General features: G+C 44.8%; 1 protein-coding gene across 3 annotated transcripts; it reads right to left on the minus strand.

Moving 5' to 3' along the window:
- Window positions 1-72: 72 nt before the first annotated feature.
- On the minus strand, window positions 73-25938 carry GSN (gelsolin). Of its 3 annotated transcripts, none has more exons than XM_032200060.1 (17): window positions 25913-25938; window positions 11925-12126; window positions 10823-10977; window positions 10115-10276; window positions 9725-9874; window positions 9319-9408; window positions 8286-8418; window positions 7741-7829; window positions 6977-7192; window positions 6168-6301; window positions 5288-5378; window positions 4442-4612; window positions 2838-3012; window positions 2427-2551; window positions 1817-1894; window positions 1032-1092; window positions 73-539 (listed from the first exon to the last, which is right to left on the minus strand). In XM_032200060.1, exons 2-17 carry the CDS (start codon window positions 12115-12117, stop codon window positions 370-372), a joined length of 2193 nt encoding a protein of 730 aa, XP_032055951.1. In that variant the 5' UTR covers window positions 12118-12126; window positions 25913-25938; the 3' UTR covers window positions 73-369. The 3 variants fall into 3 exon arrangements, with proteins under 3 accessions (XP_032055951.1, XP_032055950.1, XP_032055948.1); XM_032200059.1 differs by lacking the exon at window positions 25913-25938 and adding an exon at window positions 25431-25472; XM_032200057.1 differs by lacking the exon at window positions 25913-25938 and adding an exon at window positions 13301-13517.
- Between the last annotated feature and the right edge of the window lie 1549 nt (window positions 25939-27487).

Consider the following 27487-nt stretch of genomic DNA (forward strand, 5'->3'; position numbering starts at 1 on the left):
CTCCCTCCCCACACACGTCCTTTCTGTAAACATTTACCAAAAGTGCATTCGCAAGAAATGGCACAAACAAGGTTTATTTTTCTAAGGTGTATTTTTTTCAAGTAAGTTAAAATGTGGGATCTACAGTGTCTGTTATTGTTTGCCTCTTAGTAACAAAGCCCACCATTTTCTTCTTCTATTCCATAGAAGCTTTATTGTATTAAATATAATCAAAGCAAGGAGTAGAGCAATATGACTGGTCACGATTGTTTTGGTACTTATTGCACAGCTAATTGGCTATTAACATCATTGCCTGCAAGAAGAAGTAGCCCTTGAAGGCATTGAAGGCACTATACTTGCTCCATTTCAAAAGAAAAAAACAACTGTTCCTTAGACATCCACATCTGCCATTGCTCTCTGTAGAGGATCAACAGACCAGTAGTCGTCATCCCAGCCCAGGAACCAGCCGGAGAAGGTTGGAGGCTCAAACCCTTGCTTAACGAGCGTGACTGGAGTTCTCTTATCTCTGCTGGCGGGATCCGTTTCAATGTACCGTTTAGCTGTAAAAGGCACAAGGAGGAGAAAAATCACATGGAGTCCAAAGCTTATGGAGCAACAGAAGAAACAGATTAACTACAGCTTAATGGATGCTAGAGATACAATTTCAGATTGTATCTGTAGTCATTAAAAAAAAAAAAAAAAAAAAAAAAAACAAGCTTTCACTCTGGTTTTATCTACACCTGTTACAAGAGTGGCATTTGTAGGTAGAAAGCAGATGTTGGGATTGTAAAATTCTCCAATACTAGTGGCAGTCTACAGCCACTTATCCATGCAAGAGTATTTTTTCACTGTTGGGGTTTGAGCACAGTGTGTCTAAATGCTGCACCTCTTTACGCTGATATTTGGGATCCTCCTTTCTCTATCTGTGGTCTCTTTGATCACAATATTGAATGTCATATCATGATTAAGATAAGTTTCTCTCTACCTTAAGATCAGATAATGGGAAAACAAAACAAACGCTTATTTCGGAGAATAAAATGTCATAACGGTACCAGATTTCAAAGCCTCAGTCTTTTCTTCTTCCTGGGCATCTTTTCCAATCCATACAAAGACCTATAGATTTAAAAATAAAAAATAAAAACAAATAATCACGTGAATTGTTTCAGCAACAGTCAGTATCTTTATGAAAGAGAGGATAAGGGCTCATTGACCAGAGTATGGCACAGAACAAGAACAAATTCCTCCTGGTGTGCGTGGCTTATTGACTTGGCTAAAGCTACTGGTAGTTGACAAAAAGCTTTTTGACTGCAGTTTATCTGCAGTAAATTCTAGATACATGAACAAATTATACACTGGTTTAACATCAGGAAAAATTGCTAATGTTTGAACATTCTTACATAAAACAGACACAAAATTCATCTCTAAGTTCACTTTTGGCTGATTCACGTGCAGTGACTAACCCAAGCCTTCTGTTTTCAATTACAGAAAACGTGTCTGTGTCTTAAATTGTTAAATCCTAACCACGGTTCAGTCACCTCCAGCCAGGACAAGGACACTGCCCTCAGGAAGTTTACAGCCTGGGGAAGTATATATGATACACAACAGCCTGTCTGCTTCAGCCCATAAGCTAACGAAGTGGCAAGACACGGGCTCTTTTATAAGGTTCTGGGTCTAAGTTCTCTTCAACATTGCTAGTGAGGTGATTTGTTCTCAGGCCTGAAGGCGGAAGGACTCTACAGTAAAACAACTCTGCTAGTTCTTGTAATTTGGGTCTCTTAATCTAGAGCCACACTGTTCGTATTCTTTACTTTCCTCCTCAGAGGTAAACATGACATACCTGATCCCATGTGTCAAGGATCATAACATCATCTGTAGCAAGGTCATCCTGAGTCAGATCTCCAGGAACTTCTTCAATCTGAAAAATATAAAGTTAAAAGATGAGAATATAGTTCAAGCATCACTTTACCTTTACAGGAAGAATGCAGGTTACGTGGGCTCTGGCTTCACCTCTCGTCAATGAGGTGCATACCATTGGCACAGTCTTTGACCACGGAGCTCAGACTATGTTACAGAAGTGTTCTTACACCACAGAACACAAAATCAGTCTCTGTCTACCTAATAAAACAGTCTTTAATTCATGCATAAGGCTTTTAACGCTGCCTCTTGTTAATAGAAACATTCATGAGTTAAAATCTGAGGAGTTTGCTGGTTATTAACCAGGGGAGGACCAGTTTAATGGTTCAGAAGGTTGCTGTGATGACAACAGTGCTATAGAACTAGCTGCCGTCTCTGCAGAAAAAATGGTGCTGTTGCTTTCCTTCTGGAGGCTACACTGCAAAGTAAGATACGGTATAACAGCCCCTCGGTTGACTCAGAGCAGACTGAGATGAAGTTACCCCCAGCTCTGTCAGATGACTGCTGAGTTGACTATCTTCCCAGATACTCACTGTGAAGCGTCCACTCTTGTTGGAGCATGCAAAAAGACGAGGGGGGTGAGCATCCATCTTCTTGTCCTTCAGCCGGGGAGAGGTACGGTAAGGAGCTTTGCCACCCAAAGCAGCCCAGAAATTCTCTGAAAAAGAGAATGATATACTGATGCTTCAACTATTTGTGGAAAACACAGTGCCAGTATAGCTTGGGTAGGACTTGAAGCACTCTTCTGTCTATGTCAAATTCCCAAAGGCCTACAAACATGAGTGCACTGTTAAACGCAATGAAGGTACTAGCTTGGAGAAACCACTCTGTGTCTACATGTATGTGTACATTTCCTTGTTCTGGGAGACAAAATATACATGAAATAATAATTGAGAAAGTGCAGCTACACAGAAATGATCTCAGACTTCACATATCTCCCTCACCTGGCTCTCTACCCTCAGAAACCTGTACTGAGCGAGCTCCCAGAACGTTCAGCAACTCTTGTGCCCCTGATTTCTCGGCATTGCTGGCTCCTTGGCCAACCCAAAGGTAAGCAGCAGAAGGAGTTTTCAGGACAAAGGCATCGTTGGAGTTCAGTTGACTGGCAGCAGGATCCAGCTGAAGAGAAAGAATATTGCATGTGTCAGGTATAATCACTCCCTATGCAGAGCCCATTATTTCAAAATAAAAATCAGCATCTATCCTAAAACACACTTCAAATAAGATATTCCACACAAGCATGTAAAGTTAGGAGATACGTTGTATATTTGCCTATATCTGAGTAATCAGTTAGACTTAGTCATGTGAGAAGAGTAAATAAATTGTGTTTCTGCATTTAATCTACAGATACATATGACCTATGGCAAGAATGGTTGGAGCTGTCATTTTGCCAGTCTTCGTGGTTATGACAGGAGACTTAAGAATTTGCTGAGGAGCCTGTCAGAGAGCTCCATCCCTGTTGCTGAGGCTGATGAATCATTAATGTAATTTCCCCTACATCAACAAACACATGCCATCATGACACTAGAAACTTAGGAAGTTACTGCAGACATAGAACAGTGCTCCTGCCTCACACGGAGCTCTAGTCCAGAGGAGGGTTACAAAGATGATCAGATGACTGGAGCACCTCTCCTATGAAGAAAAGCTGAGAGTGTTGGGGATTTTCAGCCTGGAGGAGAGAAGGCTCTGGGGAGACCTCATTGCAGCCTTTCAATACTTAAAGGGGTCTTATAAAAAGGATGGAGAAGGGCTCTCTACTCAGATAGGTAATGATATGACAAGGGGAACTAGTCTTAAGCTAAGAGAGGATAGATTTAGATTAGACAGGAGGAAATTCATCACTGTAAGAGTATTGAACAGGTTGCCAAGAGGAGTTGTGGATGCTCTGTCACTGGAGGAGTTCAAGGCCAGGCTGGACGGGGCCTTGGACAACTGGATCTGGTGGGTGGCGTCCCTGCCCATGGCAGTGGGGTTGGAGTTAGAAGAACTTTAAGGTCCCTTCCAACCCACTCCATTTTATAATATGATTCTGTGATAGCTGTTGATCAGGGTTCATTCCCTTTTTTTGTTGTTGCATGTTTTTGTGTGTGCGTGCATTTTTTTTCAAAGGAGTAGGGCTCTTAACCTGTGTCCTGGCACAGGTTCTATTTGCATATAGGGTTAGCAGCATGGTCACACAGGCTAAGAACAAGTCACAACATCCAGCACAACATCCATCCAAATGGTTTTCAACAGTACATCTGGCACCAGATCTTAATGGTTTTCAACAGTGTTTGAAAAGTGTTATTGCATGCAGGTGTTAACATCTGTTGTGGACTTCATAGAAAACAACGTCAGCCTATTCAAGGTGATATTTATGAAATAATTAGAAGGTGATGATTATTACTACTTATTCATAGGAAAAGAGAAATCTTTTAACACTTTATCAAGGTTTCAAAGTATGTTACAGTTTACATCAGAAAGCTCAATCTGGCCCTTGTTCTTGTCAAAGGGTTCATGTCCCCATCACAGCCAATGCATGCAACATGGAAGTTGGCTCTTCACATACCTCTACCGCTCTAGTAGCTCCTGAGGTGCTGGATCGGACTTGGAACAGCCGTGTTTCTGCAGGTGTGGTTTGGCCACCTCCCCTAGAGGTTCCACCCTTGTAAACAATCAGGGGCTTTCCACCAAACATACTCATCAGGTGAGGTGGCTCTTTTCCTTGCACTACTCGTTTCTAGAGAAAATAAAAATAATAATAATAATAATTAAAAAAAAAAAAAACAACCACTCAGTTTTAAGCTGCTGCTGAAGAGTAGCATCAGATATGCTAGAAAAGGCTTCTGTCACCATACTTCCAGCCAAAAATCTTCCTATAGCATCCAGATGGTCATTGGAACTTAGCTATTAACTTCCACACAAAAGCAGACCAGCATTTAAACTGAGCTCTCACAGTTGCCATTTCATTTTAATTGATGGGTGATCGACTGGCATAGAGGTAACAAGTAACAGCCATGAAAAAACTCTTGTTTTATAAAGGCTGCACCTCTCTCAAATGCCAAGGGCTTTTTTCTGTCGCATGCCTTTTTTCTCACTTTAAGTTAAGAAGAAAAATAGATAACTTAGCTAACTCCAGAAATTTGCTGCATTCATCAATCCAGCTGCTTTTGCAAAAACATTGCTAAATATATCCAAGGTGTTTCCTTCTTCTCTCACCAAGCTCTGTTGTCTGTCAACATGTTGCACTAACTGGTATGAAATGCAGATTGTTAATTCCTGGTGTTAGCAGAAGGCTCACTGCCACTTAAAAGGTATAAGAAAACCAGTTATATCTTATTTATTCCTACAGTGTATACTTTTCTGCTTTGTTGGATTTTTGTTTGGTTGTTGATTTTAGTGTTTTTTTTTTCACCTGCACAGGGGTGCCTCCCAGCTCCTCATCCAGCTGCACTGTAAGGAATGCAGAGGTTGCAATTTCATCTTGAGTGGAATGAGCACCCTGCCTGAAAGACAAGGCAAAATTTGAGTTGTATTTTTAACACTTTCCCTCCCTACACTTGCACCTTATAAAGACAAAGGCAGAAGAAAAACTTTTGCTACCCAAAGTCTGCAGCACCTCATTCAACATGAAGAAGAAATTCACTCTCTTATATTGTAACACTGATTACAGGGGGAGATGGGGACATTTTCTAGAAAATAAGCACAGATTCTTTAGTACCTTCGCACCTAGCTCACATTATCCTTCTAGCAGCTGGCTTAAAAACATTCCTGTTGGTACTGTTAGCAGGAAATACACATGCAGCACCTACACAGACCGCACCCTTTTTGATTTCAGTTATGGAGCTTGCCTGTGACCCCTCTGATAAGCAAGAAGTTCACCACTGTGAGACTAACCACTGAAAAAGCCCTCTTTAAGTGTATGGTCTGGGAACTGTAAGAGTCTCAAGCCACCAACCAAGGTGGCAAAATGACAAAAGACAGTCACAGTGGTCTCATATGTAGAAACTCTGCAAAAAGTCTAGAGCGTGATCCAAAGAAGGGAGTAACTACTAGTAGGGAGAAAAAAAAAGGGGAGGGGGAAGATGTTAGCACAGTAATTCCACCCCTTAAAATTTCAAACAAAACATTTCAGAGTTCTCGTAGTGTTTTGGAAGGGAATACTACCCCAAGTGAAACCTTATTCCCTAAGGATCCTCTATAAATGGGAACCAACAGTGATCCATTTTCAAAGAAGACTCAGAGCACCACTTAGTCCCAGTGTTTCCTGACTTGCACCAGGAAAGCCTTCTTACCAAGTGTAAATGATCTGTCCCTGTTTTCCAGCATGCTGGTAATTGTACAAGATAATATAACTATCCCCTCCGTAGAACTGGCCATATGTTGAAGGATCCACTGGCACTTTCTCTGAGCCTTCTATTCTCCAAATCTAGAAAAAGAACAGAAAGGGAAAGGAACAGAAATATTCTGAGTGAAACATGAAAGCAAAATAAACAGACTTTCCTGAACAGAGCTTGTATTCCATTTTCCTCCCTAATTTGGCTTCCTAAAATTTACAGTCCTGCAGCCCCACCTGCTGGGGAAAGCCACTACAAGCCTGGCATTCCCGCCCATCAGATTTCCACAGCCTGCAGCCGGGCCTGAAGCAAGGCACATTTAGCTTACCTTGTGAGCTCTCAAACCCCGATCAGATTTATCAGAACAGTGAGAAACACTGGAACAAAAGCCAACCAAACTACTAACACCGCCAGCCCAGATGCCTTTTCAAACCCATCTTCACCACTGCTTCAAAGACACCCATCCCATGCATGATGGCAACAGCTAGAATAACAAGGAGGAGGTGGAATATGAAAGTCTGGCTACACACCATTGGGTGAAACATTGCCCTCAGGGCAATCTTGGAGTGAAAATAACAACTCATCTACACCACATGGTTGTAGGGCTCTCAAGACCTTGCTGGTATTTCTGATGTTAAAAATTCCCTCAGTATTTACGAAACCGCAGTGAGTCTCAGGCTCCTATCTGTCCTATCTGTCTCACTGTTCTTCCAGTAGTAGCAAAGACAATTCTGGAAACCTTCCAAAAGGATTCTGACGCAGCTCACCTGTTTCCTGCCAGAGCCATCATCTTCCATTCCATGCTGGGCAGCCATGGCCTTGGAGGTATGAAGAGTGGCGGCATCAAAAGGAACTTTCTCGATCTTGGCAACATGACCAGAAATGTAAGCCTGTCCCAGTCCTTCTGTCTGGTCCTTGTCTCTCCAGTTCTTGAAGAATTGCTTAAACAGAGGTGTCTCACCACTCTCAGGGAGGACTTGGATCTGAAACAAATGAGCCAGCCCATCACGAGCAGCCTTCCCCCGCATCCCACAGAGCTCTGACTCCGGCTACGCCTTGCTTCATAGAAGCTCTGGTTTCAAGCTGGCAGAATTGCCTTGTACAACCCTTCTGACACTACAACAGTGAAGTGCTGAGTGCCAAGAAGCAGTACTAAGAGCCAAGTCAGGTCTCACTGAGACACAGCTATCAATAAAATCTCCAGTTATTACCATATAGATGGTAATTTTTGATGTCTCTTTATTGAGAGACATCACAATCCATCTGTTTTCTGCTGCTTGCAACCACTAGTTTGAAAGAATTGATTTCTTCCATGCCAGTGTTAGTCAATCTTTAAGCCTTGGTGTAACTATGCCTGGGTCTCAGAATATGCTATGGGATTCAGACTCAGTCTAAGGTGAGTTTTGAGGAAGACTAAGGGACCCTTAGAATCATCACTTTAAGAGCAAAAAGGGCAGGTTTACCTATACCTTCTCTTTTTCACCATTTTGAGAGGTCATGGAAAAGGTAAAATAAATAAATAAATCCTTACCTGGGTATGCTTTGGATAACTCATCTTATCAATGAACTCAGAAGCTGTTTTCAAGGCTGCCTTCCTCTCTTCAGAGTTGGCACTCCTGCCTTTAATGAAAATGGAGAGAAGAGGGATCAACTTTTACGAAGTTTTGTGTACCCAGAGAGAAAACTGTCCCAGGCACTTCATCCTTTTGCAACATCTGAAGTGCCCAGCCTGCCAGCTAGAAGATGATGCCAAAGAGCAAAGGAAAATTGTTTGATATCCTTTTTTGCAATGACTGAGAACACAATCACCTTTCTACTTATGACATTTCATTTTTTTTCGTCCTGGTTCCAAAAACCCTTTGTTTAATTCTGTACACTAAAGATGCTGTATCTTAACACCTAACATTTCAGGTGATAGTGCTCTTCTGAGATTGTTTGTACTACCTGAACTTGCCCTGAAAACCACCACCATCATCAAGTGTCCACTCCCCTACCCAGCTCAAAAGAAACAGGGATCAGTAATGGGATGCAAATCCTACATATGCATAACCAGCTTCACCTGCATCTCTACGGTACCTTTCCAGACAAAGATCTTTCCATCTGTGCCATGGTCCAGAATGAAACAGTCATCTGTGTTCAGGGCTGCCTGGGAGAAGGGGTTCTCATCTGCCACCAGGGAGACTGCCATGTTCCCAGCCCCATTTGAGACCTATGATAACACAGCACAGAGATTAGATAAGGCATTTCCTTTTTTTCCTCCAGCTTCATGGCAATGATCCAAAACTCAGGGAGCGGAAGGAAATCAATTTGAATGCACTGGCTGCTCCAGGCACTACTGTTTTTCAAACAGGATACCTTTGATACAGAAACACTATGACAAAAGCATAACACTTACTCTGAAGCTTTCAAGTACTTCTAGCAACACAGATAATGCTGGGACCAAATTAAGATTGATCCAAAATAGTAAATATCTTTGGTGCAAAACCAGCCCATACATTTTTCTAAAGCAAAATAACTGCACCTAGCAACTGGAGAGGACTGTCTTGCTAACTGTGTCAAGTGGGTTTAATGGTCTGAGATCCTGTACTTACTAGTGAATAAAGACCTACATTACAAACCACCTTGGCAGACATTCACTAAATCATTAGCAGAGACTGCTGTAGAGGAGATTCCTCCCAAAAAGTCTTGGACATTCTTCTGCACCTGTATTAGCTGGTGGCAAATGTTACCTTCCAAATCACTGCTTCATCCAGTGTGCACATTGGATGTAGAAAAGGATAGAGGCGGTTTTCAGGCTCAGTCTTTCTAGTCCAATCTTGTTATCTTCCTAAGACAACCTCTGGTAGCACAAAGGAAGACTCCCTTTCTTTTACCCACTCATTTCACACTCTGCCTTTCCCTCAAAAGTTCCTGAAAAGTCCCAGCTGAATCCCCACTGCTGACTAACACGTGGGGATGCATTGCAAGCAACCAAAGTTCATACACTTAAAAAGTGCATAAAAAGCTCTTTGACTGAGATCAGATAAGCTTTTCTCCACTACTCCAGCTCCATCTAATCGTGCAAAGATTAATCCATTCTCCACATTTGTCAGGATCTGTTTCTTGTTACCTTGTAGAGCTTAGCCAGTTTCCTATTAGCTGTATCGGTTTTGGTGTCATCAGGAGTTCCCACTGGCAGAGTGGGCTTTGGTCCCAGGACCTGAGAGAGAAATTAAAAAAAAAAAAAAAAAAGCATAAAAGCATTACTAACCAACTGAAGAGAATCTGTGTTCCCCAGATGCTCCAGCCACAAGCAACGAGTAGAAGAAACTTCTAGATCAACAAAAGCAAAAATAAAATATATTCTGATGTCCCAGCAATGCAGAGGACCAAGTCTGCACTGAATTGAGAGTGTTTATACTGCTAGCACTTTATATGGAAAGACACACACTACTGAGCCTATCCACCTATTGCATCCATTCTTCCAGATACTGCCCTTCCCATTGCAGCACAAAGAAATGGATGAAGTGACCAACCTGAAGCATTTCCTCCCGCTCTGATCCTTCCTCTGAGACAAAGACCTTGGCTCGACCATTCCGCTCATTGTCCCGAATCCCCTTGGCCAGCACAGTGGCCTTCAGCCGTTCTTGACGATTGCTGTTGGAGCCGCACCACTGGTAGATGTTCTGGGGGGGAAGAGAAAAATCATGCAGCTAACACTTGTTGGATCCAAACACGGCCCTCTCTGAAGGAGACAGCAGTACAGCTGAGACCGAAAGATGTCACAAGACTGGCTATGTAATCTTTTAGAATGCTCAACACTTCAGATAACTTAAACACTGTGGAAATAAATAAAATAAAAAAATGAACTAATCAGATTTCTGCCCCTGAAAGGCTGATAAACCCATCTTTTGCATGGTACTTACGCTGCCAAGGTCAAGGATGAAACAATCGCCTGTGTTGAAGCTCTCCCAGGTCACAGGGACCTCTGTTGCTCGGACTGCTCTCCTGCCTTTGACCTGGAGAAGCCTCTGCACAGTCACTTCATTGGGAACCACGTGCCTGAAGCCAGAAGCCACACCACCAGCCTAAGACAAAAGAAAAAAAGAATGATTCATACTCATGCTGTTGCTTTACTACCGTGGAATTCCACTACTGAAGTAAAATGGAATAGAAGCAGGCATTGAAGAGCAACTCCCACTGCTATTCATCTGCTTTACCCAAACATTATGTATGGTTAGGAGAGGGACTGAGCACAGTAAATGGGACTGGCAAGGTTAAGCGGTTAAGTAATCAGGGAGAAATTAAGTCTACTGAGTAGGTGTTTCCCATTAACTAGGATTGCTGTTTCTTAAACTCATTCCAGACATCTTGGGACTGTTTTTTCCTCTTCTTCTTGAAGAAAAACAAAACCCCGATTCCTAAAATTGTGCATTATTAATTCAGCCAAAGTTCTCCCACTGGGATCTGCTGTTCTCCACCCTGTCAGTTCCAACTCATTGAAAACATCTGTTTGAGAATGTTTTTAAGCAACTGGCAAAGAGGGAGTTCTCATTCTTCTGAGAAGTGGGCAGGGTGCCATATCTTGCAGACTTGAATCAGACTGGCAGTATAAAGATCCAGTCATAACCTACCTTGTACTTGATGCCAGATTTGAAGTATCCCAGGAAAGTTGCAGACTCATGGCCTTGCACTTCACGATGTTGGACAGCCTTCCCTTGAAGGTAGTCATCCATCTGAACAGTGAAGATGGCAGCTGCCCCGCGCTCATCTTGAGAGCTTTCATCTCCTAAGAAATGAAAAGGCAACAACAGGGTTTCAGCCTCCACATCCGACTGCACAAGCACCAAGGAGAAAGGAGATTCCTGGAAAGCTTAGCTTTCAGGAAGGTCTGCAGAACAGCCATTTCCAAACTTTTCTAAGAACAACCCCAAAGAGCATTAAAAAGCTTATTTTTTTCTGTCAGGCTTATTATACCACCATATCTGCTGCAGCCCCACTGCTTCACAGCTGCACCTTTGATAAGCATCACGCACTTGCCCTTTGCTATTTTGCTTTGTCCTGGGAGGAAGCTTGCTATGGACTAAATCATGAGCAGATGAACCTGCAGGGAGACACTGCCATGGTTTATGAAGACTGTAGGGACCAGCAGGGCATCGGTTCCCCAGCAGTTTGCCTCTCAGGAGCTCTTTAGCATGGAAAAGCTATTGAGAGATGGCAAATAGGACAAACCCCAAGCAAGTATCCTACATAGCTTTAACTACAATATTGCCAAAGAGTCTTGGTTTTGCAGGATGTGGAGAAGCCTTGTCATGTTAGTCAATGACTTTTACTGCAGAAGGACAATTAGGAGATCTAAACTTCACAGAGACAAAGGACACCCACTGAGTGAGGAAGGTAACAGCTGACTTCTATCCCTCCAAACAGAAAGGATTTCGGCAGCCTCTTTCATCTGAGATCGTCTTCTCTGTGGGCCTGACATGAGGCTCTGGAGAGCTAGGACTTGTGTCATCTTGATCCGAAAAGCCCTTCTTTTGCTCACACAATTCTATTTCTAGGCACAGAGATGGCTGTACTCACTCTTGCAGAAACCATTTCAAATATTTAAGTTGAGTAGCACTATGTGCACCCAAAACTCTGTGTTCCTTACTTCCTTGGCTAACACTGGACAATGCTGGAGTAGTGAGGAGAGTTCGCTTTGGGCTCCCAGTTCAGGAGCACTCCCATCAGACTTACCTAACCAGAAGTGCAAGTCGTACTGGAGGTTCCCATTCCGCTGCTTGATGGTGTTTAGCACCAGATAGGAATCTCCTGTGAAGAAGTCTCCATACAGATTTTTTGGCACTGGGACCAAATCAAATTTCTCAATCCTCCAAATCTGAAGGCCAGGCTCCTTCCCAGCCTTGGAAAACTCAGCGTGTTCCACCATGCTGACAGGCTAGGGGCAGGACAGAGAATGTTATTCAGTACACACAGTACAAGGAAGCCCTTGTTTAAATTATATTGCTTCTGATCTCTTAACTATTGTTCCAGGCAACAAGGGGAGAGTTTATTTATTTATTTTTTTTTTCCTCTTGCACTGAACTGTGCAAATAAATAAAATCTTTCTCAAATGATCACTGTTACTTTTCACTTCCAATCAGCTCTACATTTTTTTTTGTCTACTTTTCCTGGTTTTATTTATATATTTTCTATATTAATTTTTAACTTTTCATTATAGAACATAAGCAAAAGTCAAGTCCCCTTACTATTATTTTCTATAGATGGTGCATGAGGTCCAAGACCACAGGAAATAAACACATCACTGTACATTGTACATCTTGCACAATTATCATTACTTACAGCTTGTGTAATCTTATCCAGCTCTTGCTGGAAAATGTTGTGAATATCATCAAAGAGTTAGATAATTAACAAGTTTCTTATATACCTTCCATTTCTAATTGTGGGACAAGTTACTTCAGTATTTCTGTGCAACTGTTCCATTTCAGGAATTACACATACTGTATATAACATCCTGTCCTAAGGACATTGCAGTTCTGCTTTAAGATGTGTATTTTCATGTTAATATAATCTATTAGCAATACACAATCCATTATTTTAAAAAACACAATGAACACTTTCATATAGCTATATTTTACAACAATTCACTTTTGTAATACCAAAAGGAAATAGCACATTTCTGTAGCACTGGGAAAGGAAGTTTGTCTGTATATTACTGCATGCCTTTAAGTGGTATCAGATAACAGGGAAGAAAAAATTAAAAGGTTATATTAGAAGCATCCAGTATTTTGATAAAGGAGACAGTTCACAGTAGCTGATGGACAAGAGTACAATACGTCAGCTTCCAAGGCAGAAATAAAGAATGTTACAAACTAGAAAGCAAAATAGCAAGTTAGCTACTGAAGTGATTCCTATGCTGAAATCAGGTATCAGATAGAGACGGAAAACAGCGAACATCCATGTTCTGATTCCAGTCAGCCTGAGAATTTCTCCCAAATCCCCACTACAAAATTGGACGAGCTCCTTAGAAAGAGTTAGAGAACTCTGTGACTCTTAGAAGTACTCGAAACCCAAAAGTTTTCCAATGTTTAATTGTGGCGTTAGGCACTTACCACAGCTGAAAGCACAACAGCTGCTGTAACAACATATCCAAGCCCTGCAACAGACATGGAGCTAACACAGTTGAGCTTCAGAGCCATTGTGCAAAAAACGGTGAGAAAAACATAACCGAAGTCCTGTCTGCCCATTTCTAACAGCAAATGGGCTTCTCCCTTCCCCTGCAGAAGCTGTAGGGAGTCCCAGCTCCCTCCTCCTCCTCCCGCAATTGAAGACACGCTGCAGGAGCCAATCTTTTATCACAGACAAACACACCCACCCCCCCAGCACCACAGGGGCGTAACGTGTTTGTGCACAGTCCTCTTGGAAATCTCAGAGACTCTTTCAGCCACTTACAGATGCTTAATCCCAGCAGGCAAGAACTCAAGACAATACGCTATCCATTACAGCCGACGGTGCAATTATGTTCAAACAAGCCAAATATCTGGTCATAAGGCCAAATAGAGGGGAAGAAATTAAGAGATGTCAACAACAAAGGCAACATTTTGCCTGCTGAAAAAACTGCAAATAAATGGAAAGTTGACGAGACGCAGAGGAACAGAAAGGCTGTGCCAGATGGCAATGGCTGCAGAGAAAGAGATGTTGAAAATGAGAAAAAGAACAGAGAACCACTAAAAGCATATATCTGAATACCCTGAGGATGGAGGGAATATGCCTTCATCTCTCTGAACTTACCAGAGGAGAAAGAAGCAAAATTCAGCACAGGTTTTGTGAGTCTTGCACCTGAATGTAGCATCTACACAAGCTCTATCAGAGGAACACAACCTGGAGAGGGCTGAAACACACCCCTGGGTTTCAGCTCATGTGTTAGCAAAAGGACGGTGGTGGTCTGGTGGGTGAGAGACCAAGAGCTACCTCAGTAAGTCCACAACCAAATGTTACTGAGGGTGTAGTAAGACCCCCATGGCAGGAATTTAACAGCCATCAAACCTCACCAAACCTCAAATCAAACCTGTACTTCCAGCCCAATGGAAGTACAACATAGCACGACTGCAGCGTGCTGGTGATCTGCCACCAGGGACAGAGACAGCCAGGAGCTCGTTCTTCTGCCTGCCCTACCCTTCAGCGAGTCAATCCAGCACATTCCCAGTATGAACACTGCACAGAACAGCTTCTGTCCCACCTCCAGCTGTGGCATGCCCCACGCAGAGCAGCCCCGTGCTGTCCCTGGGTGCTGGGGTGGCTCCTGAGGTGCGAGCAGTGTCTGTGCTGCTGAGACCTGCTGCAGGCACGCTGCGGGCTGTGTGCCCACGGGCATCCTGCAAGGCTAAATGAGAAAGACAGGAGGAATGCAACTGCTGCCTTGGTGTTAATGCTGTTGGTTATTCTTTTGCTTTTAAGGCATCCAGAGAAGACTTACTGACAGTCTGAGGTTCCCCCTTTCAAGAGCTCTCAAAAGATGCTTAAATAGGGGACCAGTGCTCCACCTGCTTAAATCCACAACAAGACTTCCAGGATGGAAAGATCAGACCCCACTTTGTATGTGCCTTCTCTCTCCGTGAGAATTCTTTTTTTCTCTCTCTCTCACCCAAGCCAATGCATTTTGTTCTGAAATCTCAAGTTGGCAAGCTCTGGTTTAGTGAATGTATCTTTGAAAATCTCACTGCAAATTCTCAAACTGCAACAGATAATCAAAACAATGCCTTAGTCTCGCTGGTATTTCTGATCTCTGCAAAGGAAATTCAGTGTCAGAGGTCCAAAAACTGGCAAAAAATTTTTGGAAGCCTAACTGTGTACTGGGTCAGCCCTCGTGTTCCAAGGAAGCCAGCTGTGAATGGCTCCTGCAGCTGCAGCATCCCCAAAACAAGACAACCCGATTGCAAAACATTCGAAAGAGGTGAGGCCCTTCCAAATGGAAAAATACTTTGGACTTTTTATTAATAAATGTCTGGATAGTGCCACGCTTTGATACACTTCACAGGCTGAAGGCAAAGAGACCTAGGGCCATCTTCATTGTTAGCATCCCATTTTGGGGTAAATTCAAATCCCCAAATAGGTGCCTGTAAGGATATACATACAACATGTTGGGGGGTTGAGGAGAGGAATGGATGTGGTCTTTTAATCAACTTGGCATTTTATAAATTTTGCTGTGAGTCCAAGCCTGTCTTGTCAATTAGCTGCGGAATGTAAATGTGGGCAAAGGAAGGAAAGAAGGCTATATTGAGTAAATGGTACTTTATCATATTCCTTGGTAAAGATTCAGCTGAAGCATGTCAGAAGGGAATGAGGGTAACACACTTGAGCAGCTGGTATGACTTACTGCTCTGTCAGCAAATGTGGCATTGTTAAATCGAGCCACAGAGATCTGTGCTCTGGATGTCTGACCGACGGCATGTGCCAGATGAGGTTGCCAGGACCATACTGAGAAGGATGTCTTCTTGGAGACATGGGAAAAAAGGCAGATTTCAAGCTGATGTTAATAAAAGTGTCCGGCTTAGTCACAGAAGTGGTGCTGTGCAGAGCCAGCATCTTATGCAAAAGAAAATTGTTTAAGGAAAACAAGGAAAGGGCTTGAAATACGGGATTTCGGCGCAGATGGATCATTTAAGTGACACTTGGCCGCAGAGTGATAAAAACAAGAACTTAAGAAAAGAAGTCCAATGTTCTGAGCAAGCAGTGGAAGACAACAGCTTGTTATGGTATCCAGATGTGCAGTTAACGCAATCGTGACAGATTTGAGAAGGGCTTCAGATGGACACTGGCCTACAGAAATAATTGCAGGGCTGCATGTCCTATTTGCCACATGATGTGCGAGACTTGGTGTGCCAGGGAAGCAGACGCTGCCCAAAAGTCTACGTGTGTCTCTCACAGATCAATGGCAGAATTTAGAGATTGCTTCTTCAAGAAATTTTTAAATGATTTTTTTTCCAGAGGCTGGATGCTGCTTGCTTCAAAAGAAAGGCCAGGAAAGACGGAGAAACCCTCCAGTCTCTGGGCCCAGCAAATGTGCCATTCCAGCCCACGCTCCCCGTCACTGCACTGCGAGAGGCCCGACAGCCGGTGCTTCCACCACCACTGCTTCAGGACCCTTTATTCTTTCCTGATACCCAACCCAAAATCCCTTTCTGATTTCCACCCTGGAACTTGTAAGAACCAGTTCTCTTTGCCTGCCTCCCTCCCCAAATACTCCCATTTATGCTCCTCACGTTAATCTCTGTGGCTGTGCCTCCCACTCCCCTGTCACAGCAGCTGTGTGCCCTCACAAACTGATGCCATCAGCATTTTCACCGTTTGTCTTCACTCCCCTCTGAGTTTGTTCCTGACGTGAATGTGCCCGGTTCTTCAGCAGGGCCCCAGCCCTACACAGAAAGGAGCAGCCTGTTCCATGTCAAGACACACCTGTGCGCCCAGAATCTCTTATTCTTTGCCCCATCACACAGCAACACCCATTAGTGGCAACAATTAATGCCCAGTTCCTCCACATCAAATATACTGTCACATCTTCCCACCTACCTCCATTTAAACCATGCAATGATGCTACCTAAAGAATCTTTCTGTAAGACGACATCGTCCAAACTCACAGAATATATATAAAAAAAAAAAGGAGAAAAATCTTCATTCTGTTAGGCTCCAGCCTGGTTCCCCCTCAACCTCAAACATTCGGAGCAGCTCACCACAGCTGCAGGAATGCACACACTCAGACAAAACATTCTCTGACTTCTGGCACTGCCAGAGTACTTCAGACCACAAAATGTGCAAGGCAGTAATACTTTAATAATTAAAAATTTACTAAAGTGAGATTAAATACACAGGATCGGGTGTAAATATTTAGTAGCAAGTTCCTCTGTATGACATAGCAAATATTAGCACACAGGGCTTTCCTCACGACACTTTGTACTCTGACATTTCTACGGCTGCAAAAAGCACATATATTTTTAAGCCATTCAGTGAAGCTTTTGGAGGCATTTTTCTGAATCCTTACTTACTGAATATGGGCAGTTGGAAAAAAAGAGGTGGAAAATTGCTGGTAAAATAGTCAATAAAAAAAAGAAATAAGTGCAGTGGTTCGTTTAATAGCTTCAGCTGTAAAGAGGTCTACGTGTTGCAAAGGCAAGAGATAATTTAAGTATTTACATGACACACAGAGACCCAGAGGTCTGATCGCTATGTTCATGGCATCCTGGTTTAACAGAAATGGTGCTTGTGAGCATGCTTATTTTTGTTCAGCCGACAATGAATCAGGAGGACTCTGGACCTTCTTACTTACCCACACAGGGCGGCTGCTCAGGAAAGCCTGGCTGAATCGAATCAGGCTGTGAAATAAGCAGTGGCAGGCGAGATCACCATGTGGTTGTTCTCATTTGCAACCCCGGTGTCCAGTTCATAACAGGTTCAGTTAATTTGGTTAAACTTGATGCGTAACAAGGCCCATACAGGAAGGTCTGCAGCCAGCATAACATTACAACACCGAGTATGTAAAACACCTGCTGTGTAATTCTGGAACGATTTCTGCATTTCCAGTTGGCAAAAGCAGAATATTTGATTTTGATGAATAATACTTACGCAGCATCAAAATAACTGTCAAGTCCAGTCTGAATTTCTAGAATGTGGGGAGAACAGGAAATCTTAGTAGAGTTTCCATCCACACAGCATTCATGTTTCAAAAACGCTTCTTGTGCACCGATCCTCGCTGTACCTTGGAGGCAAATGGTTACATTTCCACCCAGGTTTTCTTTTCTTCTATTTATTTGTCAAAAACTGCCTGGAGACTATGGATTGCTACAAAGAAATAATAATATACCTCCTCAGGAAAAGCAAGACTCCCTCGCCTCCTAGCATTCCACACCTCCTATATAGAGGGAGAGAAGTAAATCATCACCACATTTCTGCAGCAACGACAGGAGAACTGAGTCTCTGTTTTGCAAGGACCAAAGTTGTACTGCCAGCATGTTCAATCCTAATAAAATCAGCAGGCTGTACGTGCAACAGTAACACTGCTGAGCAAGAGCTGCATCCTGCAGATCACTGTCTGAGGATGTCACTGAACAGATCAAACATACCCCAAATCACATTGCTTGCTTTGGGTACAGCTGTTTCTACACTTTAAAGAGAGTCTGCACTTCCTGACTACCCACGCAGCCATTGCTTTTCTCTCCCATCCTTTGCAAACCCATAAAACCTCTGATGAATTTATGAAGATTGTCAGATTGAATATTACAGAATCATTCAAGTTCTGACAATACGAAATTCAAGACATGACACTGCATGAAACAGAGAAAGGAAGGCAATTCAGCGCAGTATTAACAGCTGCCAGTACATAGTGAAAACGGAAATACTTTTACGTTCTTTATAGCCTCCTTGCCAAAATAGTATATATGACTAATTTTTCAGTAAGTTGCTGAAAATAAATCTGGTGGGACGTCAGCTTTGTTGCCACGGTGACAAACATTGAAAAATATCTAAAATGAGACATGAGATCAGTTTTCAGTCTCCTGACATTGCTAAATTCATATACACATAATGCTAAGAACAACCCCTTTCCTCCCATCCCTAGAAGAAGTTAGTAAACAAAGCTCCATGAGACAAGGCAAACTGGCATGGAAGAGCCTCCTTCTACTCTAACCACAGTGACTGCATAAACTATTTCAATCTTCTATAGGAGGAGCAGCATGGTTAATGATATTCTTAACAGCAAATCCAGAAAGTTCAAACTGGCATTGTCCCTTCTGCAGCTTCCTCCTTGATTTAAAACATGCCTCTGGTCCCAAGACGATCTCAAATCAACCATCCAGGACACAAAGTACAGCATTATCTGCACAAATGGCAAAGGAGGTTTTTGCGTTTAAAAGTTAAAATTCCTCCTAAACCACTTTAGCAAACCAGAACACCCAGATGATTTACGTATTGTTCACTTTTTCCAGCTGTTTGTTTGCATTATGAGTCATGTCAGCTCTATTCTGGTCTCTACCTTTTGAAAATGATCCACTCAGTAAACATAGAGGCTTCAGTCCAATGCGCCAGGGCTGAAAACTTGGTGCATAGAAAAATACTGAAACTCCAGAAACACAAAAGCCTGAGTTTCTTCTCAGTTGCACTGATATGAATCAGGAGGAATATTACTTACATGGGAGAAACTCTTGGATAATGTGCAGGTCTCCCATCTGGTTGAAACACACCCAGAGAAAATCTGCTGATACAATCAACTGTTTAAAAGCCCTGCCTTAAGAGCATACATGGGAGCTGAATCATGCACTTAAACACACACAGCAGAGATAAGTATGGACCAGTGGGAACTGCTGGCCACTTTCCTTCTGTTGCGAGCAAAAATGAATCCTGAATTGTACTTAAACACAAATCATCATTCAGTGCTGAAAACACATCTCAAAGGAGGGTGTATATAGCCCCTAAGACATAACCCAGTGCATTAAAACATGACTACAACCCCATGTTACGTCCCATAGACAGATCTGGTGGTGACAGCCAAAGCACACGCATGGAGACAGTGAGGAAATGCTCGTGGTCAGCTGCAGGGACATGACACAGATGTTCTCCCTCCAGCCACCAGCTTCTGGCTGCGTACCCAGGAAGTGATCTGCAACTTTATGCAAGTCGTGTTCCTCCTGCAAAGCAGCCAACACATTCCTCAGTAGCACAGAAGTCTGCTCAACTCATTAACATTAACCCAAAGAAGCAGAGAGCGATACATTATTGGAGAGGACAGGATAGAAAGCAGAAGAGACAGCCTCAAACAAATCCAAAAGGGAAGCGTGACGCACGGCCTTGCCCTCCCAGTGCAGCAGCAGGCCCAGGTGACCAGGTGAAGAGACTTGCAATAGGCCACGGCTACACGGACGGCAAAGATAAGGAGAAGTACATGCAAATATTGGGGTTGAGGATAAAGCAGCTGTGATTAAAAAGCACATAGAGGGAACGTTGTGCTATGCCCTGCTGGTGCAGCACGGCACGTCCCCGGCCCGCGAGGGGTCTGGCTGCTGGGGCAGCACAGCCCGGGCAGTGCACAGGGGGGAGACAGAAAGCAGCTCACCGAAATCAGCGCGCTTCTGCTGCCCCCGGGATGTTGGCTGGAACGTGAGCTGTGTCTGCTGCAGGTTTGCAGTTCCAGCATTTACCTGCTGACGGGCACAAGGGATGAGCTAGCGCTGCCATGGCTGCTCCCCACAGGCAGTCCTGCACGTCCCCACCTCCCTCCTCCTCGGGGCGCCAGGGGCAGGACACCCCCATTTCACACTGCGGTCTGCCCCACAGACACCCACTTCCACGTAAATCAATGTAGAGCTACTAGAGTTCCCCTTTCAACTTCTCCTAACACATGCAGATGTGGTCCCTGCATTAACGACCCTGGCTCGAGCAGAGCGACTTCTCACGAAGGCTGTTTTCGGCCCCAAAGCCACAACGCCTGCGAGCACCACGGCCTTGGCAGGAGCACTGTGCATCATCCATCCCACATGGCGTGCAGCCACAAGATGGCAATGCTATAAACGGGAACGCCAACATAATCCCTCCTTCCTCACAGGAGAGTGTTTACAGCTCTCCCTCTGGTGATTGACAGAGGTTTTTAACTTTATTTTTAATGGGATTCAGGCTTTCGGTGGTGAGGAACCACAGGCGTTCTCAAGGAAGGCAGCCTGCAAGAAGGGAAAGTCCTAACGGCGACGGCTCTCAGCACTGCGGCCTCCATCCAGCCCGAAAGATTTGGGATGATTCATTTCCTCCAGAGTTTTCAAGATGCTGTTTTGAATTGTAGCTGTATTTTTACTGTGTGGAAACTTTCAGTAAATAACATATGTTTAAACTTTGTTTTTGGATGGCATCCCATGGGCTGACTAGAAACAACACAAAGGGTTGTTTCTCCCTCCTCCAGTTGTGCTGGGACACCAGCTGAGGGCAGCCCCAGTTCTTCAGGTTCTCAGTGGGAGGTGGATGAGGGGCAAAAGAGAATAAGGGAAAAATCAAAAACACAGCCTGCAGTTGGAAAAGAACCCTGAAATGAGTAAAAGGAAAAAAAATCAGAGTCCAAGCCATCTAAACTTTTCCCGAACTTTGACCAGAAAAAGCCAACAACTTGGTTTTAATAATAATAATAAAAAAAAATCAGCTCCAGCATGGCTGTTCTGGGCTGGCATTTCCACAGCACCTTACACGGCTCCTGAGCCGTGCTGAGCACCCCAGGAAAAAGCTGCTGGCGCTCCATTCAACCCCACAAATGTCTGAGCTCTATTTAACCTTGTAAGTGCATCGTCAGTGGATAATCAGGGCTAAATACTTGGCAACCCTGCTGCTAGTTCAAGTGCTTACCGTGAAAGGCTCCTGCTTCCTCTCCTAATTTTTCAGATCACACTTTTCCTCACTGAGCAGTTGGGAAGTACTGAAAGCTGACAGCTTATGAACAGTCTGATCTCATTCCACCTCTGACGGGCCTTAACCGTGACACATTATCAAACCAGTTCTCTGATGGTGCCCTAGATACACACCTGGATCAGCAGACTACGTACGCTGAGTGTCTGTGCAGCCGTGGGCTTGTGGTACTGCAAGAAAAACACTGACGGCCGTGATCAGGCAAGTAGCAGCAGCACGGCTGTACCTGGAGGCTACGGACGCACTGGTCTGTGTACTGATCACCTTGCTGCGTACCAAAGAGCTCATAAAAGGCCTGGTGAATCTACCCGGGCAGCCACTGAACTTTGGCTATCAGCGAGCTGAAGACTGAAGGATGCAGTGTAAATACAGGAAACGTGCCAACATCCAGGACTTCTTCGGAAGCAGACGGGGCACAAACACACCCTAGGAAACCTGGGCCTGCTGCGTATGCAGCCCGTGCAGACTCTCCCACCACCCAGTTCATTTACTTTTATTTCCTTACTGAAAAACAAAATCATGGGAAGACAGAAGATCTTTAACCACAGAAACACTGCACAGGTTTTGCAGTCTGCCTCGTGGTTTAGCAGCATCCCCATTCCTCCTGTTTGGGCAGGAAGCAACCAGCTGTCACTTACTTCCGTGGTGACAGCACTCTTGGTGGTAAGTCCCCACAGCTGCTCCTGGGAGACAAATTCTTGACAGTCTGGGCTCTGAAGATAACCCAACTCTAGACTTCATTTTGGGCATAACAATGACACAGGCAGCAGTGTGGGCTAAAACCAGAAATTCTCTATTTTTTGGATGTGCATCAAGGCATTGTTTCTAGATGGACAGCCTAATTGCTGCGTAGCAGTTTTAAAGAAAACTAAAGGAGTACTCTGCAGGCACAACATTGAAACTATTGCTCAGGAGTAGAACTACAAGTGGAATCCAAAAGATAAGATAAATTCACAAGGGAGGGGATGATTAGGGACTATTAAACACGATAATTTGGATGCAACCTTCACTTCTGGAAATCCCTAATCATGACAGTTTTCAACTGCCAGAAGCTACGAGGATAGACCTAAGGAAATCTGCCCGTGCAGACTTCTTTCTCTTCCTTTGCCTAAACATCTGCTACGAATGAACCAGTGTGACAGCTTCCCTGCTCCTGCCCTGAGGGCTGTATCTGACTGCATTACCTTTGCACAGCGCCATTGTTTCGTGGAGCCTCCTGCAGGAAAATACTTTGCAGACTAACAGAACGCGGCGGGCTCTGTGGCTGTGCTCTATCCCCACCTAGTTTGTGTCCCATACTGGTAAAATGGTTCCAGCCCAGCTTGTAGCTGGCAACTCCGTTCCTTATATGGGAACGGAATGAATCATCCAGAGCATTTCTTTCAGATTCCCTTAGTCTTCTTAGTGTCTGCAGTGATTAATTAATGATTAAGAGACTGAAAAGACAAGGACTTTAACTAATGCTGAGATGCAGAATAAACTATGTGACAGAGGTACACAAAGTGATAAACTGCACACACACATACAAAAAAAAAAACAACTTTTTTGCTTAATGTAATACCTCAGTGGCCTTTGAAAGCCACTGCACAAGGCATCTTTTGAGTCTTGAGCTTAAAATGGTTCAAAGCAGATTATAAGAGCACATACAAAATAACAATATGTATGGTTTTGGTTTCAGATTTAATTTTTAGAAGCGACATCAAATACCTTGCTTAGAGCATCAGACAACTACTAACCAACAGCAACAAGTATAACACACAACTTGCTGCTGACAAATTGCCCACTGCAGAATTTTCTGCCGCTTCATGAAAAGCATTTGATAGCAATCAGGCAGAGATATATTCAGAACTCAATTATTCATACAGCAGTTCCTAAGTGCAGTGAAAGTGAACAAAAAACAAGAACAGATGCTTCTTCCTAGACAGTAGTTACTCACTGTGAGCACACCACTTCATGTCTGTGTTTAACCATGTTCTGCTTTACTGCAACCAGTCTGCAACGTGATCACTTCAGCTCATATTTAAAACAGGAAAGAAAAAAAAAAAAAAAGGTGGGGAGAAAAAACAACCCCAAAAATATTTCTTTTGGTGTCAGGATTCCAAATAAAAGGGCGAAATAGATAGTTTGCAGAGTCCCCTGTGCCTATCCACCACCTCCTTTCATATGTGTTACTGAGTAACAACACTAATGTCTGAGCCGAGAATTAAATGGGAAGGCTTGTATTTGTAAAGCAAGCTAAAAGCCAATACAAATCCCCAGCACCAAGTAAGTCACAGAGCTATTTTAAGAGCGGTTTAGTTCCCACCAGGACGCTGTAAAACTGCCAGCCTACAAGAAGTTCTTTTATCAGAACTTGGGGAAGCGTTGGCTCAGCACGGGTCTTTGAAAACAGCTAGCTGCTGCTTCTTGTGCTGTACAAAGGCTCTTACCTTTTCTTTTTCCCAGAAGCAGCATCCCCCCCTCAGTGAGGCTGCTGGCCACACTGCTAACTCAAGAAGTGGTTGAAGCACTCACCAAAGTACATAAAGTATCTAGAAAAACTGCCTTGTAATGGAACATGTCAGGCAGCCAGCCTTTTAGCTGGAACTGGCAGCGATCCCCGGTGGTAACGTTATCGGAACCATGAACTGGATTGTGGAATGCTATCTCGCATCCCTGCTTCGGTGACAAAAGGAGCACATTCACAAACAGGTTGGATTGGTGCCTGTAAAACCAAACCTGAAACTAACGGTAGCATTTTTGCTTTGTCACCCTTTAGACATTCCAAAGTAGCCAGAGATCGATTGCTGGTTCAATTTCCTTGCACTTTCCCCATAGCACTGGAATTTCATCAGGCTGAAGAAAGCGTTCATTCTTCTGCGGGCAGGAGATATTCTCCCAGGGACACCGAAGGTATCCACTGCTCACTAAAACACTTTGGTACCTAAACACTTAGATGTCCACTGGGAAATCCCTCTGTGCATTTCAACACAAACAATTTCAGAAGCCATCCATCCACCTACGCCACCGATGAGGTGTCACTGCAATCCCTACCCCATCTTCCTGCTGAATTCTAGTGAAACCCACAGAGCCTGACTTCCCGCTGCTCCAGCAAGCCAGTCCTGCCATGGGGCCCATTGATGGTACAGATAAACTAACACTGACACCCAGGACTGGTGCATGAGTGCAGAGCGCAGCGTTCTCGTTATCCGCACTGGAGATGAGCGGTGCAGCACAACTCGGGGTGCGGGACCACACCTCGCAGGATGGCACAGCACGGGCAGGAGGCGGCTGCAGTGCCCGCAGCAGCCATCCTGCAGAGCAGACGTCAAACAGGGCTGGGTTCTGCTTCTCCCTGCTAGCTGATGGGTTAAAGTTAGATCCCTCAGCACTCCCTAGTATGGATAACGGAATAAACCAGCTGATGGATAAGATGAGGGGAGCCCTTTGTGACACCCAAGGTTGTGCAAGACCTGCTCCCAGTTACCCAGAGAACGTTTCATTTGCCCAGGCAGATGTTACATAGGATTTTGTAAAGTAGTTTGAGAAACCTGAGGGATGAGAGATGCTTAAGAAACCTGTTTTACGGCAGAGCAGGAATACCCTAAGCTGAGCCATGCCATAAATCCAGCGAAGGAAACTGTTTTGCTGATAAACTTGCGTCATGCAAAGTTGGTAGTGGAAAATTGGAGAATTCTAATGATCAGTACGAAAAAAAAGGAGACTTAGGGGAAACTGATGCTAGTGTCATCCTTGTTAGCAAAGTCGGATTTTTTACATCCAAAAGCAAGAAACATTCAAAGCAGTTTTATTCAGAGAGGATCTACTTACTAATGAGGCCTCCTTGAAACAAGTCATCCCCATAACTTTTTTTTTTTAAAAAACTCTTCCTAGGAAACATTTCAAATACGTTTTAAGTGTCTACATTTTTGGCATTTCTGTTCAAACAGACTTTTCAAGCATTCCTTCCCCAGGCCGAGAACAAAGCGGCCGGCCCCGCGCTGTGCCCCCCGCCCCCTGCACGGCGTTTTTTCCTCGCGGGGGGCCACGATCGGCGCGGGGATTTCGGGAGGCGCCGTAAAACCGCGCCCAGCTCGGACGGGCGGCGAACAGGGGGGCACCGCTCGGTGCCGGAGCCTCCCGGAGCCTCCCGGAGCCTCCCGGAGCCCTCCCGCCGCCCCCCGGCCCCCCGGCGGCGAGGGCTCCGATGTTCCCCTCCGCCCAGGGGGGGATCTCGGGGAAAGGCGACCCCCCCCCCTAGAGACCCCCCCACCCAGCACCGCGTCCCCGCGGGGCTCCGGGGCCGGCCCTACCTGCTGCTGGCACTCGCGGCCGGGCTGGAGGCAGCTGCCGGGAGCGGGGCCGGGCAGGGCCGGGCAGGGCAGGGCAGCCCCGGGGGCGGGTTGCGGCGCGCCCCCGGCCCCGCCCCGGCTCCGTTCCGGCTCCGTCCCCGCCAGGGGGCGCGGGCCGGTGGTGGCCCAGCTCTAGACAAGGCAGAGGCTGTGCCTCCAGCCCCGACAGCACGAGGAGAGCGCGGCACGGAGCCATCATCTCAGGGGGAGAGGATGCACGAGGGGCGCTGGCACTGTGGGGGCAGCGCGGTGCCCTCGTGTCCCTGCTCCTCCCCTCCCTGCAGGCCGCCCGCCAGCGGCCTCCGCGCTGCTGCCGGAGGAACAAGGCGGCGCTGAGCCCGCTGAACAAAGCGGCCCTTCACGCGCTGCCATGGGAGGCTCGGTGCCCTCGGTGCCCTACGGCAAGGCACCGAGGCTGCAGGACTTTGTTCTCCACCCAGAACTGCACCGAGAAGTGCCAGGGCCAGGGGACAAAGCAGGAGGCGAAGGCGAAATGAGCGCCGAAGGAGCCTCCTGAAAACCTGCTCAAAATCTGCGGACTGTGGGCTGTGTGCACGTGGGGCCAATGCCACTGCAGGGCGATGCGTGGCGTGGCCCTGAACGCCCAGCTCACCTCTCAGCAGCTGTACACTGCTGCAGTTCCTTCCCCCGGTTCATCCTTCTCCACGTTTCACTTGAGGGCTTGAAGCTAGGCTGAGCTTCATTCTCCTCTCTGGACGTTACTGCTTTTTTCCTGGCTTTGTCCCTGTCCCATAAAAAAAAATAAACCCAAGTCAGAGTGATTGTTTTTTCTGTTTAGCTAGGGGTTTGCTTGTGATGTGGAAAACTTTGCACTAACTGGCAAGTATCTCGCTGTTCCTTAATATATTGCTCCAAGATCTTCTAAGTGGGTTTCCTTCTGCTACACCTCCCCACCTCTCCAATTCCAGATATTGTTTTAATTATTTTATTTCTTTTATGATTTCTTGTTTGCTTTCATATACTTCATCCAAGTATCAGTTTATCCATACAAAAGAATATGTACAAGGAACTAGTGGCACAGTCCCCAAATAGATTATACAGTCGTTAATCAAACATAGCTCACTGATACAGTGGCTTAATGAGCTATGACTGCACATGCATGAGGATGTGGATTTTATGGCTCGTGTTTGGTGTCTGTCATACAGAGCAGACTCACCCCTCACATGGTTGTGTTGGAACTCTAGAAAGGGACACGATCCTTAAAATCAATCTGCTGTTAACCAGTGTTTGTGAGCTATCATATGCAGTAATGCACATGAAAGCCATTGATATGTTCTCAGTGTTACTCCGAAACAACTGAACTTTCTAATTTCTTGCATTTTTAAGGCAGTTTTTCCTACACACAACAAGGGAGTTGTGGAAATGACCCAGGCCAGCAGGCACACCACAGACAGCTGTTGTTTTTCTTTCTCTCTGCATCGTGTCATCAGAGAGAAGCATTGTGTGGAGACAGTGCCACCCTGGCATTGGTTTTTACAAGAACAGTTTCTATGCCATCAACAATGCCTTCACTGG

This window comes from Aythya fuligula, chromosome 19, assembly GCF_009819795.1.
Source record: "Aythya fuligula isolate bAytFul2 chromosome 19, bAytFul2.pri, whole genome shotgun sequence".
NCBI lineage: Eukaryota > Metazoa > Chordata > Aves > Anseriformes > Anatidae > Aythya > Aythya fuligula.

Bases quoted from the DNA above. Each gene is read 5' to 3' on its own strand.
- GSN (XM_032200057.1), bottom strand. From the start codon at position 13,435: ATGGGCAGACAGGACTTCGGTTATGTTTTTCTCACCGTTTTTTGCACA. The intron at 10,277-10,822 runs GTAGGTTATGAC...CTTTTGTCTTAG, and splicing joins AATCTGGCATCAAGTACAAG to GCTGGTGGTGTGGCTTCTGG. The intron at 7,830-8,285 runs GTACCGTAGAGA...TTTTCATTAAAG, and splicing joins AAAGATCTTTGTCTGGAAAG to GCAGGAGTGCCAACTCTGAA.